The sequence below is a fragment of the Trachinotus anak genome, unplaced genomic scaffold, assembly GCF_046630095.1.
Source record: "Trachinotus anak isolate AG129_WGS33_773 ecotype Australia unplaced genomic scaffold, CSIRO_AGI_Tana_v1 ptg000010l, whole genome shotgun sequence".
Classification (NCBI taxonomy): domain Eukaryota; kingdom Metazoa; phylum Chordata; class Actinopteri; order Carangiformes; family Carangidae; genus Trachinotus; species Trachinotus anak.
Window position 1 is genome coordinate 23,147,057 of NW_027273861.1, and position 19,196 is coordinate 23,166,252.

The window sequence follows — 19,196 nt, forward strand, 5'->3', positions numbered from 1 at the left end:
AACATGTTTGTACTGCGTATGTGAGATCATCAGTTTGGTGGGAATGTTTTCCACACTTGCATCGTGTGGGAACAGGAAAATGTTTCTGTTCTCCCATTGTTTTGTAGAAAACCATGTATATAAAAGCGTGCATGTATTTAAACTACTTTTTGATAAACTCATTTGATACATATTTACATTTTTTACTTTTGGTAAAATAATACTGGTACTGTTAACATTTCCGCAAATGATTTCTCTGCAAAAGGCCTACCAATGTTTTCATATGAAAACATATTTATAATATGTTGTGTTACAGTGTTGAGATGGTAGATTAACAGTGGATTAACACATTGCAGCAAATAAACAGAGTATAACAGAAATATGTGGTGGCCAGAATCCAGAGTGGATCACGCAGTCAGAATATAGCAGCTGGTTATATAAAACTGAACACCACTGACCAGATGGAGGAAAAAAAGAGATGTTGAGACTTTAGTTCTTTCGTGATTGACTCAGTAATTTTTGATGAATTAGTCCCCTTTTGTCTTGTAGAAATTGCCTGAGGAACCTTTTTTTTTTTTAAATTTTTTAAAATTAAGACCACTTCTTAAAATCAGGAGCTATACTGCATTTGGAAAATATTCAGGCCCCAATAAATTTGTCACATTTTGTTTTGTTGCAACCTTCAGTTCATTTCTTTTCCTTGCCAATCTACACTGAATATCTCATAATGACAAAGCAAAAACGAAATGTAAGAATTTAAAATTTTGTTAAAAAGGAAAAACTCAAGTATTCAGACCTGTTGCTATAACACTTGAAATTTAGCTCAGTTGCCTCCCATTTCTCTTAATCATCTTTGGGATGATTCTACACCCTGATTGGAATCCACCTGTGGTAAAGTCAGTTGATTGGACATAATTTGGAAAGGCACACACCTGTCTTATAAGGTCTCACAGATGACAATTCATATCAGCAAGAACCAAGCCATGAAAGGAGTCAAAGGAACCACCTGCAGGGCTCAGAGACAGGCTTGTGTTGAGGTATTGATCTGGGGAAGGCTACAAAAACATTCTGCTTCATTGAAGGTTCCCAAGAGCGCAGTGGCCTCTATATTCTTAAATGAAAGAGGTCTGGAACAACCAGGACTCCTAGAGCTGACTGTCAGGTCCTGAGGAAATGAGACATTATGCTTATACTTGTAGTTAGTTAAGTAAACTTACTTATAACTCTTATAACTACTTATACTCTGACCTAAAACCATAGAACATGTATTGAACTGAGAATGGTCATCATAAAAAGGTGGAAGGTTCCTCACTGTTGAACATGGCTCATACTCAGCACTCCTACATACAAGCAGGGCACCAGAAGAGAAAATGATCCTGGTAAAGGCCTAATGGAGTGAATGTGGGAGCTTAACAGCCTTTCAGCTTTCACTTTATGTAATTTGAAATAGAAGTGCTTTGGAATTAGATGCACATGGGATACAACTTTTAAGATTAAATCTCACTTAAAGCACCTCTTGAGAAGTTGCTCGGCTAAGTAAAGTTTTAGGCATTTTCATATTTTTGTATGTAGAGTAGCAAGCTTAATACACAGAGGGCTAGCTTCACTCTCTGTATCTTTCATAAACAGGGCTGTGTGTGGGTGATAAAGCAAAACATCAAATGCAAAGAATTTGAGAACCAACTAATGTTTGGCATTTTTGGTTGAAAAGATTATTTTACTTGAAGGCGAACATCACTAACATTTACATTTTACTCACTTACAACAGAGGTAAATCCTATCTTTGGCTATTTCATAACATCTTACTAATGTAAAGCCAGTATTGGTTGGCAGTGTGTAAAAAGGGGACTGCATGTTGACATTGCGGAGAAGGGTTTTAGCAAAGGCTATGGCACAGCTATTGAAGATTAAGGAAAGGAATTAAGTGGGGTGTGTGTTTGTTCTCTCCTCTTCACGTTTGTCTATAATGCCCTTGTCATCATGAGAGTCGGGCTAATCAGATTACATTTTAGGTTGTAAAGCTGAAGCTGGCGATATAATGAACAATATGTCCTGGTGGGTTGATTATCAGCCGTGTCATCACTAAAGCCTGCTGTTCACCAGCTGGAACTGCTCTTTATCCTCTCACATCCCACAAGTCTGACCTGGGACTTCATTAAAGTTCTATTAGGCATTAAAATAAGCAAAACCTTGTACCTTAGGTATTTAAGTTGATTGCCGGCCGGGGTAATCATGGTGATGCGTATGCAAAGCTGTCATTCATAAACTACATTGTTCCCATACTGTAAGACTCTTAACACAGTCATTTGTGCACTTGTGGTGTTGTAATGAGTCTATAATTTCCATTCAGTGTGTGAAGGCTATGCAATATTGACGTTTCAAAACGACTTCAAATAAGCTTTTCTTGTAACAAGTACACCACGTGTTGTTTTCCTCATTAACAGTAATTTTCCTGGCAGGGTTAACTAAACCAAACGACCAATGTGTCACTGTAGATAAAGTGGGGTATCGGTAGGTCTTAGAAAGACACCAGTCTTCAAGCCTGCCATTAATGTTCGTTATAAAATGTTAAGTATGTGATTTTATCAAAAATGGTTGCAGACAAAAAAATAAGGTTGCAGACCTTATGCAAAAATTTAAACACTTAATAGTGCATGAAAAGTATAAACAATATCAATGAAAGCCAGCAGGGATATTTTTCGTTCTGTGGTTGGTGTGCTTGTTTTATTACATGATCATTTTTATGTCTTGAATTTAACTCGATGAACCCTGCAGAAATCCTGTAAAGAATGTTGACGTTGTGCATTGTTGGGTTTGTGTGTTATGTAATATTTAACACTCTCCTTTTGCTTTCTTTTTCTCTCTTCTCTTTCAGGAACCTATTAAGTCCAGGGCACCACAGCTCCATTTGGAGTATAGATTTTACAAACAGTTGGGAAATTCAGGTAAGAGAGATGACAGCTATAAAATATTAGTCCCTGATAAACTGCAACGTAATGAGTTGAATGTGAATGGGCCTTTTTACAGTAGACTGGGCCGGAGACACAGATGATCATTTCCACCCTAAGTTGGATAAATGTCATAACACTGTCTACATGTGAAAATGGCTTCCACTCACATGTTTTCAGGTCATTGTAGTTTCGATGGAGATGTTAAAGGAGGCGACATTATCACAATGATTCTGATATGAGTTTTATTCAGTTAAATTGTCTTAGGGTTAATCTATTTCAGAGCTTGTGGAAGACTGAGCAGGTTACAGTTTTGAGAGTGTGACTGGTTCAGGTACGAGAGTGTTGATTCTGGTTGTAAAGAAATAATGGCAGTATAGAAACAGGTGCTAATTTGTTTTTCTGTCAAGACACTTATATTTAGCTTATGTGAGATAATTCGTTTACATCGAGGATTTCATACTCAATTGCAACAAATGTCATCCTATCCTACTGGAATTGAGTGAATACCTAATTTAACCATTATGTCAGGACTGGAATTGAGTTGCTCTACAGCGTTTGGTCAGTTAGGTTTTCCATGTTGTATTAGTACATATATAATTGTTTACCTTCTTCTGGAGTCAGCAAGTTGGCACAGATTGTAGTCATTTTGATAGACTTCCTCTCCGCACTGCAGTGTGAGACCTCTTTTGTTTAGATTTACAATATTTATTCAGGAAAAGAACAGTTTTGTATGTGAGAATTGCCAGCACAGTGTGGACAAGAAGCTAAAATGGAGAGGAGAGGACGCATTTTCAAATGTGTTTGCATAAGTGTGGAAATGTAACATCAGGTAAACAGACAAATGAAAACAACCGCAAGGGCTTCCATCCCATCCACATTTGTTAGTTTAAGCGAACGTGGGAGCCTGCTTCCTCTTTTCTAAAACCACCTCCACTGTACCCTGAGTCTTTACTTTCCCATAGCACAGCTCAGAACATGTTAATGCACTGTGATGCATAGCTGTGGCTCCAGGGCAGCGGCTCTTTCATCTGGTCTGGCCGGTCAGCTAGTTACAGAGGATGAGGGAGGTGGCAGAGTCAGATTATTGGGAGGAACTGGGACTTGATTTGTTTCACACCGCTTCCTGGCTGGCTGGCTGTTTGGAAAGGCTCACCTGTCATGTTTTTATGGAAGTGTGTGTCGGTGCGTATGTGTGCTTATGATTAAGCTTACATGCTTAATCATTAATTCAGATTCATTTGCAAATGTAACCAACAAGGTCAAAAGGTACAGACAAAATCTCTGTGTCATCTTCCCCACCCAGATGTGCCAGTCAGTTATTCTTTTATCCCTCATCCCAGTCCTTTTATAGTCAAGTAAATCCAGGTGTCAAGTATAATTATCATTGGATAATATGGTATAATTACATCAATCTGTATGATGATGACTGTATAAACATCATAGATCTGAGAACTCATATGGTAAATATATCTGTGCATATGCCTGCACATATATTTGAGTTTGTTATTCTGAAACTGTTGGAAGTGGCCTGGTCGTCTTGTTGCAGTGATCTTCCCCCCGTCTGACAAGTGTGTCTGTCGTGGTCTAATTTAGCGACACATGCCAACTTCTTGGCTCCTTGTGCCAGAGCAAAAGCCCTCCTCTGTTGATAAGGAGGTAAAGCATTAGGGCAGTCCTTGACTATTTATAGATGGCCCTCTACAAGCAGTTGGGCCGTTATGGCGTGTCTACTTGGATAGCTTCCTTAGCCACAGTATCCCCTGCCTCCCTGACTGTGCTGCCTGCAGAGAGTGCAGGGAAACTCTCTAACATGGATTGCTAACAGGGTGTGGCTTCTTTCTTTTTCTTCTTTACGGCTATACTTGTTTTAATCTGGTCTGTCTGATCTGAGAGCTGATCTCAAACAATGCATGCCCGCACATACATAAACACAACTGTTACTGTAATTGTCATCTCCTGTGCCATTTCTCTTGATTATAGCAGAGGATTCCACCAGTCCAGGCTTGTCTCTCTCTGCCTTTGGCTGTTTCCTCCAGTGTATTAAATATATCATCACCATCCCCTTTTCATTGAGACCACTGCTGGCTTTTAGCTTTACACATATTGACCAAGGTCTGAGGGTTGGACTGTACATAATATTTTGTTAAGCCCTTACACAGAACTAGAGACAGGCAGTATACACAGGCAGGATAATAGAGCAAACTAATGTGATGCCACTAGTGTTTCTAAACACACACACTGAAAAATGTATATTTTATTATACAGTTCTTTAGATAATTTCAGTTTTGATTGTTGCATTTACAGATGTATACTGTGACTCAACAGTGATCTACAAGATTGAAAGGAGTCACCTAACTTGTTCTGGATTTCATCACTACCATGGTTAGGGAGGCGCATTCTACTTTGGAGAACAGTTTGAATATACAGAATGGCATATTCAAGATCAGACCCCTCATTTGACTGAATCATGCAAGGAATCCATGGGCTGCATGTATTTACAGAAGGGAAAATCTGTATGGTACTATGATATCTAACATACTGTGCTGTGAATCCATAGAATAAATAAGTAGTAATAGTAATAAATAACTGTGCACATCCTGTATCACAGTCATTACATTTCCCTTAAGACTTGTTTAGTTGGGATGAAACGGGTGGCGTGATGTACACATAGAGTAAAGGACACAATTAATGCTGTTCCATCTATGTTTTAGCATTTCACTGCTCATGGTTTTTCAATAGGAGTTAGAATTTTGAATCCAAAATAATGCACTTAAAATCTTAAAAAGCAAAATAATTGAAAATGGGTTCAGCCCAAGTCAGTCAGATATAAAGGTTGTAGATATTCATTGAACGAGCCAGGAAGAAACCACTTTCTGTTTTTTAAATATAATGAACTAGAGTGTATTATATGCACAACTGAGCAGAGAGGCCTTGTTTCCAACTGATGTCTGGCCAGTGGCCACTACATGATGATATGACAGGAAAGCTCACTTGACTGTCCAACATGGGTGGAATCAAGGCAGTAGATTAAATCTACTTATGTTGTGAACTTGGCTAAATGGGGACATGTGACCCTGTTAGTCCTGCATAACCCAGGAGCCTCAAATATGTCAGAGCGTGGACTACTCAGCGCTTAACGCCCAGGAGGAGCTTATCTGCACACTGTTAATTCTCTTGTCCTGAACACATCCCAGCTGTTGGGAATACTCCCTCCCACTCTCTAAATTATTGTAAAACTTGGCAATAGACCTGACATTTCAGTTGCTCTTGGTAGTTATAGCAGTACTACACCAGTACTTAGAATTAGTAAAATGTGCTGGGGAGAGCAAAGTGAATCTTACCCTGCCACTCTGTCAGGGGAATAGCTTCAGATACATCCTCCAGTATTCATGGACCAACTAATGGTATTTCATGGGCTGACTTAGCTCATGCAATCATGGATACATGAAGCATAGATGTTTGAGTAATTAATGTCATATACAAAATGAGGTTTCCTCTTGAATATTTTTCAGTAATGGGTATGAGCGTGCCTGTGAATATTCATGAGGCTGTTGATGGCATGATATGTTGTGCCAGTGACATAGGATCTATGTTGATCTTTTTATTTCATGCAAATCAGTCTTTACTGCTGTTTTGTAGGATTATCCTAGGATAGATTGAACTCTAAAATTGAGGTGCCATCAGAAGCCACACCACACATCTGCATCATGGCAACAAATAACAGAAAAGGAAGTAATATAAATGTATTATAATGATATTTGCTGTATAATAACATTTCTGAAATTGACTCATTTTACTATGATGTAGCAATATGTTTTTAGTGGTGGCTTGACTTAATTTTAGGTGTACGTTATGGACAATAGATAATTTCAATATTTACATCTCATTGTGTGTATGTATGTCCAATAGTCACATTGCGAAAGATGCATTTTAATAAAGCAAATTGGGCCAACTGTGAAACATTACATTAACCATTACACTGCATGATGAGGAATGACAGCAATTTTCTCATGATTAGTCTTAAAGACAAACAGACGGGGCTAAATAACTTAATTTAGCCTACTTCCTACTGGTTTATACACATGCATGAATGAAGATTGTGCCGTGTAGAGTCATTTAAAGTAGAACAACTGCCCTAGTTTTTCTAAATTCAGACAAATCCTTGCTTGAGTGTAGGGCTGTAGGGCATATTGTGATTATTTTTGGCAGATATTGCAGTTGTGATGTGATTTCTGATTTCAAATTTTTAAAAATGATGATGTGATTTTTGTTGGGGCTTGTACCAAACAAGCATGTTCCCTTACGTCTGGAGAATATCATTTATAGGTGGGGGCATATCTGTAGCACCACAACACTTATGGTCTTAACGATGCACAACAGTGTTTTGACACATTTTACTATTATAAAGAAATTGCAGCTCCCGCATTTTGGATATTGCACTTGGCCATATTGTGATTAATTGTGCAGCCTTACTTGAGTGAATTCTTGCAAAGTGGAGCTACAGAGGTTAAAAGCTCCAAATATTATGTAGTATTATTAATCAACTGAATAAGACCAAAAGTATTGCTGTGTTATTTTTCCTGATGAGCATACAACCCTGTGGCGTCTTGTGGGATTGTTGTGTTTATGAGCTACAGTTGCATTTGTAGCTCCAGGCTCCGTCTGGCCAAGCCTGAACACTGATCACATTTCAGCCTTGTTAGAACATCTCCATAGCACTGGGCCTAATGGAAGTCGCTCCTTCTTCTCCTCCTCTTCTCAGTGCACTCCACTCTATAATCTAAATCTTTAATATGCATTCCCTCTCCTCTTCTCTCCGGCCATCTCCTCTCTTTTCTAGCCCTCTCCTCTCTGGCCCTTAACTCTGACATTTCATTGTAGGGCAACATTGTCTTCAGCTGCCATGATGCAGCCTTCCCTCTTATACTGTGTGGCCTGAGAGGGCCCGACTGCAGATACAATAGGTTGGATTGTCTCAAATTGTCAAGACAGCGGGGGTCAGAGCTCCACTTACGTTGGCTTGCAGTGAAAGGCAGAGTGTTTCCCGCTGTGCTTAACCCCACACTATAAGATGTATTTTTTGATCGAACTTTATGTAATAGGAAAATATATCTAATACTAGCTAACAGAGGTGATTGAGTTTTCTTATTGTTTTCTTATCTTATTATTATTTCATGTAGAGAATCCATCTGCTGAAATGGTTTCCATCTGCTGAAATGGTTTGCTTGTCCTTTAGCCTTTGGAAAGAACATAGCATAAAAGGTCTGAGCTTCATCAGTCTGCTACTTTTGAAGTGCTCACAATTGTGTTGCATTTGAGAATAATTTTCCTTTTTGTTTTTTCACGGTTGAGTTAGTTACAATTTGAGAAATTCTCCCAAATCCTATCTTGCACAGCTGTTGCTGGCAAGTTATGTCACAGGCAAGTATGTATTAAAGAAATCACAGAAATTGCACCAAAAAGTGCTCTGAACATTTTTTTCTCACCAGACATTTCCAGATTGGTGCTTACGGCTGGTGTAAGCACCAATCTCACATCCACCAGCAGAAGATTATAAAACACACTGTGCTTTCCTTTTGTGATGACTATGCTTTGAATGCCCTCTAGATTTGGGCCAAGCTTTGATGAGTCAGCCTCCAGTGATCTCTTGTCACTGCCTCATCTGTCATGGGCAACATTACCAGGAAAATTCTAGACACTAAAGTGCAGACAGGTGTGTTTGTGAGCATACATGCGCAGTGTGTCTTCTCAGTGTGTTTTATGTCTGTTGGACTGACATTGAGGGGAGATCAGGTAAATCCGACTATAAACTCTAAACCCGCTGGTTAGCAGATGACATACACGCACAAACCAAGCGGAGCTATGTCTATTCTCACACTCATTTATCTCTATTTCACATCTGTTTATTTATCTTGCGTGCCAGTGTAAAAGTACTCCCTCATTCTCTCAGTCTCTCTTCCTTTTTGTAATTTGTATTTTAATCTCTCAGACTCATTCTGTCTGTCTTTTTCTCTCAGCTCACACACCACATCAGTGCTGCTACCACAGCAGGCATAGCAGCACTGATGTGGTATCTTGTGGTTCGCGGGGTTTCAGGGATATGGCAGGCTTGTAGATAACTACGCCTTTGGCAGCACAGAATGGTTCAAAGGTCGCAGGATGGCTGCCTAGTGAGAGAACCAACTTAGGACAGTCTGACCCAGAACTCTGTGAGCCTGGGGACTGAGCCAGAAGGTTGTCCATTTTTGTTTTGATGTTGTCAGAAGTTATAGGCTACAAATCTTCTGTCAGTGGAGCTGACGTGAATGCAAGCTCAGACAAACACATCCAATACCTCTGAAATTTCAATAGGGGAGGGCTGACAAAAATGCCAGATAAATGAGTCTTACTTTTGTGTCTACGTAGCATGACTTTTTTTTTTTCTCTCTCTTTTTTCCAGTAATATGTTGCCTATTATCCAGAAGTTTTTGAAATATGATGCTGGTTTCTCAGCTTTCTCACAACACAATGAACTGCTGAGGCCTATTTTATAATATAATATGTAGATGGATATATTATATATTCATTCATATGCTATAGCCTTTGCAGTCACCAGACTGCACCTGTGGGAGATTTTGGACCAATGTGCTAGACAGTGCTCTTCACCACCAAATAAAGGAATATCTTTTGGAACAATGGTGTTCCATCCAGAGACATGTAGAATCAATCCAAGTCACTTTTAAGCTGTTCTAGAGATGTTGGTTATGTTGGTTTTCCCCCTTTCATTTGTCACCTGTCTTTCTGAGGATAGTACATACTGCTGGGTTGATCCATTCACATTCTTCAGAAGTCAAACACACACCCATGCCGGTTTCTGACAAACTCGTTGAGGGACGCTAACTAAAATGTAAATCGTCATAGCTGCTGCCGTGTGAGCAAAGAGTCTCCTCCCACACTGCATTTCTTATCAACAAATCAGGGCGATGATTCAGTTCAGCCACCTTTCACATGACTTGTGGTGTTTTTGCAGCAAGTATTACATTACTGTTGTACCATGTCTTAATACTTGAAAGTTTAAAGTGAGTTACAGAATGGTGATTGTGTTTGGTTCGTGTGATGCAGGATTGACACAGAAGAAAAAGGAGCTTCTGCAGAAAGTTGAGAAACACTGCAGTGACCACATTTTTTCATCATAAAGTATGAATGACCACAGGAGTTTATTCATGGCACAACAATAAAAACACTTATGCAATGTACACTTGAGTCAACATAGGTTTTTAAATAGGAAGTATATCACAAGTATTAGTGAGTTTACATTTTTATGAACCTTTATAAGCCTTGTTTGCATAACGAGTGACCCCAAGAGGAACTGTGACTTATTGGTTTCTGATGCTAAAGTTTCAAAGGGTAGCTTTTTTTATACACATAAAACCCAAACTCACTGTAAGGCAAGTGGAATAAAAGTGTGCGTTACAGTTATTGTATCTATAATTGTATGTATATTTCACAAGCTAACACTAACAGTTTTTGTTTGTGTGTCTCTGCAGAGGGAATCCCTCAGGTGTACTACTTTGGTCCTTGTGGGAAATACAATGCCATGGTGCTGGAGCTGCTCGGACCCAGTCTAGAGGACCTGTTTGACCTCTGTGACCGCACCTTCTCCCTCAAGACCGTCCTCATGATAGCCATACAGCTGGTAAGGCCTGGAACAGAGTGAAATCGACCTTACATTTAGATAAGCTAGCATTTGAGATTCTAAGCCTAACGGAAAATGTTGTGCAACCTTGAATACATTTCCTGTGTTGGGAGGACTGTATTGGAGGTTCACATGAAAATTAGCAAACGCACAAACCAAAGAACAGCAATAGCTTATAATAGTTAATATGCTTCCCAGCAGTTTCTTGCAGACTTCACTCTACTGTAGTTTTGAGTAAATGCCAGAATTTAGAAGTCATCAAAATATTTTCAACTGAAACTAATAATGTAATAAATCTATCATGTTTATTTAAAGTGCCTGTCTTTAGTCTGACCTCAGATAAAATCTTGCTGATTAATCTTATTTTTTTATCCCCTCTTCGAAAACTGCTTCATAACTCAGTGATTGAAATTCCCAGCCTAATCTTGATGTGTTTATTGCTCGTCTAGATAACACGGATGGAGTATGTCCACACCAAGAGTCTGATATACAGAGATGTGAAGCCAGAGAACTTCCTGGTTGGGCGGCCAGGAAGCAAGCGGCAGCACACGATCCACATCATTGACTTTGGTCTGGCCAAAGAGTACATAGACCCCGAGACCAAAAAACACATCCCCTACAGGGAGCACAAGAGTCTGACTGGGACGGCACGCTACATGAGCATTAACACGCACCTGGGAAAGGGTAAGAAAGTTGCAGGAAGCCCTTTAAATTTGCATAGACAAACAAGATATTCTGTTCCATGTACAAATACATCACCACCATGTACACAGCATTGTAAACAAATACCATAAACCAAATTTAGTCATTTTTTTAAACATTGGATGTTACTGCAGCTAAGGTGTTTGAGGTGGGCAGTCTTGGGGGTTAGCTTCATTGCTAGGGTATTGTGGAGCATCTCCTCTTTATTCACTTTGCTGTCTATGGCTGGGGCGCCCAACCATGTGCCGTGAACAGAACAGTCAGCATGTTGTGGTGATTTCGCTATTTACTTTTTTCCCTTCCAAGTGTGTGGAGTGTTTGGTTGGAATAGAAACCTGCACAATGTTGGTTCTCCATGGCACATGATCTGGCCACCCCTTCTCTATGGCTGAATCATGGCCTTCTATACTCTACACGGTTAATTATGACTCCCAGATGATTGTGTGTTTTTGCCGTATTTTCTACTGCCCAGATGCCTGTTCACCCTGGCAGCTGGTTATAAAATGAATTTGATTCTCACAGGTATCCTAATTTCCCATCTTGTTCTGTTAATTTCAGAGCAAAGCAGAAGGGATGATCTGGAGGCGCTGGGTCACATGTTCATGTACTTCCTCCGAGGAAGCCTCCCGTGGCAGGGCCTAAAGGTACTGTTGTGCATTGTTTGACATCATCCACATTTTGGCACGTACTGATTTACATCAGAATGCGGTAATCCTCTTAATGCTTAGCATAGTGATGTACCTGTTCTTGCTGCACTCCTAAGTACAGTATCTCTTTTCATATCTATTATCCATATGACCTTTGGGACAGAGAGCCTAGTGTTAACAACACTGTCCACACACTTCAAGATCTCCCCACTGATGGATCTGTTGCACCTAAAAGACTAAGAAGCACCCTCAGTCATAGTCATGCACAGAAAATATTCAGTACTCTTTGTGTAATCTGCTGCTGTTGCATCAAATAAAGTTGATATCATCTGGTCGTAATACGCAATATTGAGGTGTTGAGATATAAATGACAGATAGAGATTGATAGAGAGAAGTGGTAGATAACATGCTACAAAAGGTTAAAATTATCATTCCAGCAGACTTAAACCTCAAGTTAACTTTATCACCTGCCAGCCTATCAGAATCAAGAACTCTCAGCAGCCACAGTATAATGATGGCTAATACTGTCTTTCTTTTTTCTTAAGTAATTTGCCATCAGTTTCTATACATTAAGGCCACACACTAGTTGTCAATCAAATTTATACACATGGCTACTAGAGAATCAAACACCTAGCTCCTGAAGAAGCATACCTTCCCTTTCCTTTGCAAATGTGTTGGTAGCCAGCTACAACAAAAATCCACTTCAACACTTTGCATTTGAACAGTTTGCTGAGAAAGAAGGGTAGGATATAGCAGGCTGCAGAGTTGCTGGGCCCTTTTTTTAAAGACACCAGTATCAAAGATGTACATAGAAAAGACTAGAAGACAAGACACCTCACTCTGAACATTTGCTATGTGGGTGGAAGCTCTTGGTAGATGCATGTGAGTGATGTATGAATGTGGAGGATGTTGGGTGGCTCGGGCCAAAACAAGTTCTCACCAACACACAACATGACAGTTAGCATCAGAATACAATGAAGGAGTACAATGACCAGATATTAGCAGATCTTTGTAGGTGTAAACAGTACTGAATGGTTGATAAGTCAAAGAAAGTTTTATCTGGTCTGTTGAATCATAATGGTATAATGGAATTCAGTCTAGATAAAACAATCCATCACTGTGTTGACACGGTTGTGCATAGCACATGAGGCGATGAAAACATTTTAAGAGCCTGCCCCTAGCGTACAGCATGTCTGTTTATCTCTTAAGATTGACACTTTGGTGCAGAAGCACACCTCAGTTTTGAAACGCACAATAAAAACCCATTCGCAGCCGTCGCGTGTTCCCAGGAAGGTTGGACTTCAAAGGAGACTTTCCACGAGATAATGCTCTGTCGTAATACAACAATCACCCTTGAAAGGCTGACGGACCTTTCTGGTAACATGATGGATATGAACTTACAGCATAGTGTGAAAACACTGTGAAAAGTATCAGTGTTTAAATAGCTTTAAAAACATGTATGTGACAGGTTCTTTGTTGAGTCGCTACCTACCTACAGCTTGTGGCGAAATTGGTCTTGCTATGTACTTGCAAAGCTGGTTTTCGCCAACACAGTGCAGCACATATCTGTGTAATTGTGACTCAGGAATTCAGAATGACTAACCAAAGGATTTGCATCGGTCTGCAACTCAAGTACCCATTATAAAACACGTTTAAATGTGACACCTATTAACTCACACCACCTGCAGCTATTTATTTGCCGAAAATTTTAGTGTAATGTGTTTATTTTCTGTCCTACAACTTCTCTCCCTTCTAGGCTGACACTTTGAAGGAGAGGTATCAGAAAATTGGGGACACCAAACGAGCGACACCGATTGAAGTGCTTTGTGAAAGCTTCCCTGGTCAGTGGAACCAGACGGTTTCCTCCGTTTACTGTGTCACTGAATTTCTTCCTTATTGGAATTCTTGCTGGTTCTCATTTGACAGTTTATTCCCTTTTGTTACAGAAGAGATGGCCACCTACCTGCGCTATGTGAGGAGGCTGGACTTCTTTGAGAAGCCTGATTACGACTACTTGAGGAAGCTCTTCACTGATCTGTTCGATAGGAATGGCTATGTCTTTGACTATGAGTATGACTGGGTCGGCAAATCACTTGTGAGTGCCTCTTACTGAATCCACTTGTCCTCCCCCTCCTTTCCCTCTGAAACTCTTTGATTGTACAATCAGATCTTACAGCTGCAGTTTCATGCAGCTTTATCGCTCTAACTGTAATCTTCTATTTATTTATTTATTTTGCAAAGCCTGTTATCTGAATATTATTATGTGTTATCTTGGAATGTAACACTGTAGTTTTTTTGTCTATATTCTCTTTATTTTGACACCACAGTTGCTTTGCTTATGTTTCAGCCCACACCGATAGGCCCTATCCCCAGTGACACACCCCTGCAGCCCAGCAGCAGGGACAAAGCACAACAGCAGACCAAAAACCAGGTGAGTTCACTAGCATTAAAACACAACAAACACCACACCCATCCACCAGTCTATCTGCTGACTGACCGACCAGCCAACCGACCAACCCTGCCATTCAAGTTCCTCCACCAGACTACTCTTGTTGTGTCCAACTGTAAGCAACTTCCTGGAGAAAATGGCTGCCGTTCAGTTCCACTGCTCCTTCATTCCTGTTCCTCTCTGCAGTCTGACTGCTTGGCAGTGGCATCATCTTTCCTCAAAGTCTGAACTGATTGATGCTTTAGTGGCACATTAACCGACATGCAGTCATCGGGCAGATCTGCTGCCGCAGCTGTGAAACAAAGCACCGTTTTAACACCTTGCCACTCTAAGCTCCAGTCATTGCATGCATGAGTTGAAAATGCAAATTGCATTGTTCATACCAGTAATGACAAGGTATATGCTTAGTGTGTGCAAAGTGTAGAGTCTTTTTTTTTGTTGTTGTTGTTGTTTTGTTTATTATTGTTTTTATTCCTTCTTATTGGCATGCTATCCGAGCCTTGTGGTGTTAATTTTAAGAGGGTAATAATTCAAGAGTTTTATTATTTTAAAAACAACAATATCATTCTGATAGACAGAAATCATAGTACAAGTCATGCTGTTCTACTTGATGAGTCACTGTTTCCCGTTAAGCCATACAGGGAGTGAATTACATTTTATGATTGACTTATTACTGTGGACTCTAGCCTCTCTTTACTGCTCTCCATTTATCGTGATTGGCTCGGTTAAAAACTTGCCACCTTTTGAAACTCACCCTGTGTACCATGCTGATTGCACATTGACTGTAAAACCCTGTAACATCCTGGTTAAAGCAGTTGGCCATATCAATCAAAAGAAATATCTGCAGTGATAAGTGATATGTATTGCAGTTTAGAGAAAAGGTGAATGTTTTTATTGCTGAAAAAAGAAAATTTTATGTATTGCAGACTTGAAGTGTTGTGTAATGGGATTACCATTAGGGATTCTTTTAATGCAAATACCTGGTACCATAGATAGTTGTCTGTGTTGTATTTAATATGCAGTGCTAGCCGAGGTGATCAAGGCTGTTTTTCTTTACTCCTGCATGACTTTATTAGTGTGTTGATCTGTGCTTCACATAAATTTTTGCTTCCCTCTACTCCTCTATTAACATAGTTTGTCTTAACAAGCCTGCTTCTGCTTGGAAGATGTCTTCTATAATTTTTTTTTTTTTTTTATTCACTCCCCTTCCTCTTTGTCCCTCCTCCCACCACACCTCTACCCTCACCCCTTCACACCACATTGTCTCACCCTCACCCCCCGACCCCTCGCCCCCACAAATCTCTTTCCCCTTACCCTTCTCCCTCTCCCCACTTCACCACCACCCGCCTCCACCTTTTTTGCTCTTTGCGTCAAGTCGCCTGAGCCCAAAGGAAGTGAGTCTCAGCCCACTCCCGTGACCAATAAGGAGACTCTGGGGTCGCACCTCACAGCTGAGCGGCTGGGGGGCTCTGTTCAGGTACTGCTGCTGCTGCGACTGCTGCTGCTCAGATGGCTAATGCATGAAGCCACGTAGATTTGTATTTGTCTGCCTCCCCCTTTCTCACTGACTTCACACCGCCTGCCCTGTCAGGTGCTCCCTCTCGACTCTTTCTGTGCTTCTGCTTCAGACTGTTTGAAGCCCAGTGTCTCAGTGCATCGCCTGTTCTGTTTGCTCTCATTCGCCTCATCTGCTGTAGGCTGCTCACAGGAAGGGCCATGCAAAGATGACATCCAGCAGCAACTGTCATGCAAACTCCATGAAATACAGATCCTTGTATCATTAGAAACACAAACTAATAGAATTACAAGTAAATCTTTGGTTTTTTTTTAATCAGATTTCATATTAGTGAAAAATACAGACCAGCAATTGAAGCCGTAAAGTAAAATCTTCTTGACATAATCTTTATGTAAATAATGTCAGAGGGCCATTTCTGTAGCACCAGATATCAGTGACCTCCATAGTAAATGTGGCACAAATATGCCACCTAGTGTTGGGTAATAGAATTGCGGCTTTTAAAGGATGGGTTCTCATTTTTTCAAGTCAAATAAAACGGTCTTCACAAACCCACAAGTGCATTGAAACAGGTTTTGTTTGCTGTTATCATTACTGTTCAATGAGGGACAAAATTCACAGCTCTCTCTGTGTTTTCCAAAGTTCATCTGAAGTTGATATAAGCTTTCAACTGTCAGAGTCAATTAATGAAATGGGTATCTTCCAAAGATTCAGTCCTTTTCTGTGAATTTCCCTCCTCATGTTACCACACACAGTGTTCCTGTGTGAAGTTGATGTGGAGGGATAGTAACGCAGAAAGAAACTTGTTTCTTGAGAGATACTCACTTAAAGTTTCTGTGTTGATGTAGATTTCTGAAATCTCATATTAGTTAAACTTCAGAATGTACTTTTGCAGTGATTTGGACTTTGCATTTTGTCCACCAGCTTTTTCACTTAAGCACATTAAAAAGGTCTCTTAACGGCCGGTATGTACAGCAGGATTGATTACAGACAGAAAAACTTGTTTCAATGTCCATTTGGCCACCTGACTTTTATGACAAGAGGTACATGAAAAAATGTGGACCAGTCCTTTAAACTTCTATGAAGTTGCTTTAGTTGGGCATTCCAGGTTACACATTCAACTGCTGTCCTTATCTGAGAGGGCTGATAGATAAAGATAATCAAGGTTACATATATTTATGTGAATGTTCATCTCCACCCTGCAATCAGTGGCTTAAAGTGTGTTTGTGTGTGTGTGTGAGCAGCCTGGTGTCCTTTTGTGTTCATGCAGGTGATGAGCTCAACGAATGGCGAGCTGAACACTGATGATCCCACAGCCGGACACTCCAACGCTCCCATCACTGCTCCCACTGAGGTTGAAGTGGCTGACGAAACCAAGTATGAAACAGCTGTTCAGATGCACAGAAAACATCTGGCTGTCTTTACCAGTGCCACAAGCTTTAGGGTTGGGAGTCACTGGCATTTGATTTGATCCAAATCCAGTTTTGAATTGGAAGCAAATTGAATTGAATCTCATTAGCCTTTGGTATATGAAAGTGCCTAAAAGTTAAAGTTAAGTTGTTCAGCTTGAAACATTGATATGATGTGCGTGAAGGTGTAACTGGGGGATTCTCGTGAAATTGACCAGCTAGATGAGAATCACCACTCTTGTGTTCAGTGTTAAACTACAGTAACACTACAAATCCAGGTATTTTACCAGCCTGGGACTGCAGTTAGCTTAGCTTGGCATGAAGACTAGAGGCAGGAGGAAACAGCTGGCCTGGCTTTGTTTAAAGCTAATAAAATGCACCTACCACCACCTCAAAGATCACTTATTTACATGTTGTATCTTGAGTCCGCACAAAAACCAAAGTGTTAAGTGGACTATTTGTGGTTTTACGGGGGTTAAGTGTCTTGGCTGCGGACGAGCTGTTTCCCTACTCTTTATACACTAAGCTAAGTTAACTAGAACCTATTTACTACAATGTTAAATTATTCATTTAAACACTTCAATATATAAATACATCATAATATATCAGTACCTCATTTGTAAATATCTGTCTTTTGATGTCTTTTTTTTAAATGTAGTGTTCCTGTGTTTTCCTGCAGGTGCTGTTGTTTCTTCAAAAGGAGAAAGAGGAAAGCTCTCCAGAGGCACAAGTGAAAGAAGAGAATGGAGAGAACTTGAAACATTGTGGTCACTGTCAAGTTTTAAATGGAAGCAACTACACAGACCCCCTGCCCCTTATCTCTTTCCAGCTTCACCTCTTTACCCCTCTCACCTTACTCCCCCTGTCACTCTGTACCCCCCCCCCCCCCCCCGCGCTCTCTCTTTCTCGTTTTCAGTGCTCCCTGGCTACTGGCGAGTTAAAGGAATGTTGCAGTCCTACTGACTCCACAACAGACTCTGATTCCTTTATCGACGAAAAATAAACGTACATTGCATTACAACGGGGGGCTTGAGAAAAAGTAAAAAAAGCTGTAACAATGAAACTCGAATACCGTGGCGTGAATATGAAAAAAGATACTGTTTGAAACAGTTGTTGTATTCTAGATTCCATAAAGAACGTGTATTGTTCCAACAGTCAGCTGTTGATCAGGGGAACCACTCAAGTGGTTCAAGTGAAAGAAATCTGCTCCTTAGGAAATTGTTGTTTTTTTCCGTTTCTTTTTTTTTTTTTTTTTTTTTTTTTTCCTTTTGGTGTGTGTTTTGGGATCAAGGTAAAGAGGAAAAGGTGAACTATGCTGATGTTAAATCTGAGAGACACAGGAAGCATTTCATCTATAAAAACAGAATTTGGAGGATTTTTATGTATTTTTTTTTGTTTTTCTTTTTTTTGTAATTGAATCCTCAGTTTTCAAACTCAAATCCCTGCATTGAAAACTTATTTTTATGTTGTAGTGTTCTGGAGTTCACTTCTTTTCCTCGCTCTGGCTTTCTTTTTGTCTGTCAACATGGACTTTGTAGCACAGTCACTGGCCTCAGGTACTGTGGAAGATTGAGAGAAACAGATATTAAGCTCTCTTATTATTATTGCACTTTTGGAAAAAAAAAAAAAAGAAAATTACAGTGGAAAACTTTAGGTTTGAAATTAACAATTAAGAAAACAACTTAATAAAGACTGATCTAGGAAGAGTCCTTCACAACGCTTATATCTGAGTTATGGCCGAAAAATGTTGTCGATTTACATGAAAAAAAAATATGTCTTTCGATTTTTATTTCTTACATCAAAATAATTTACCAGGAAATCATAGTTTGTGCCTTTCTAAGTAAAATGTTTAAAGCTCAAGTGAGTGTCCC

At 39.9% G+C, this 19,196-nt stretch overlaps 1 protein-coding gene across 6 annotated transcripts in view; it reads left to right on the top strand.

The window, feature by feature from the left end:
* The window catches only part of csnk1g2b (casein kinase 1, gamma 2b), a 34,350-nt gene extending 15,165 nt beyond the window's left edge, over positions 1 to 19,185 (top strand). For 3 of the 6 annotated variants that reach the window (XM_071486271.1, XM_071486272.1, XM_071486273.1), the window contains exons 3-12: positions 2,855 to 2,924; positions 10,457 to 10,605; positions 11,055 to 11,289; positions 11,866 to 11,951; positions 13,711 to 13,795; positions 13,901 to 14,049; positions 14,302 to 14,385; positions 15,779 to 15,880; positions 17,187 to 17,293; positions 18,005 to 19,185. In XM_071486271.1, coding sequence (XP_071342372.1) covers positions 2,855 to 2,924; positions 10,457 to 10,605; positions 11,055 to 11,289; positions 11,866 to 11,951; positions 13,711 to 13,795; positions 13,901 to 14,049; positions 14,302 to 14,385; positions 15,779 to 15,880; positions 17,187 to 17,293; positions 18,005 to 18,059 — 1,122 coding nt within the window. In that variant the 3' untranslated portion in view covers positions 18,060 to 19,185. The remainder of the gene's footprint in view (positions 1 to 2,854; positions 2,925 to 10,456; positions 10,606 to 11,054; positions 11,290 to 11,865; positions 11,952 to 13,710; positions 13,796 to 13,900; positions 14,050 to 14,301; positions 14,386 to 15,778; positions 15,881 to 17,186; positions 17,294 to 18,004) is intronic. The other 3 variants (XM_071486274.1, XM_071486276.1, XM_071486275.1) reach the window with 3 other exon arrangements.
* Positions 19,186 to 19,196: the final 11 nt, after the last annotated feature.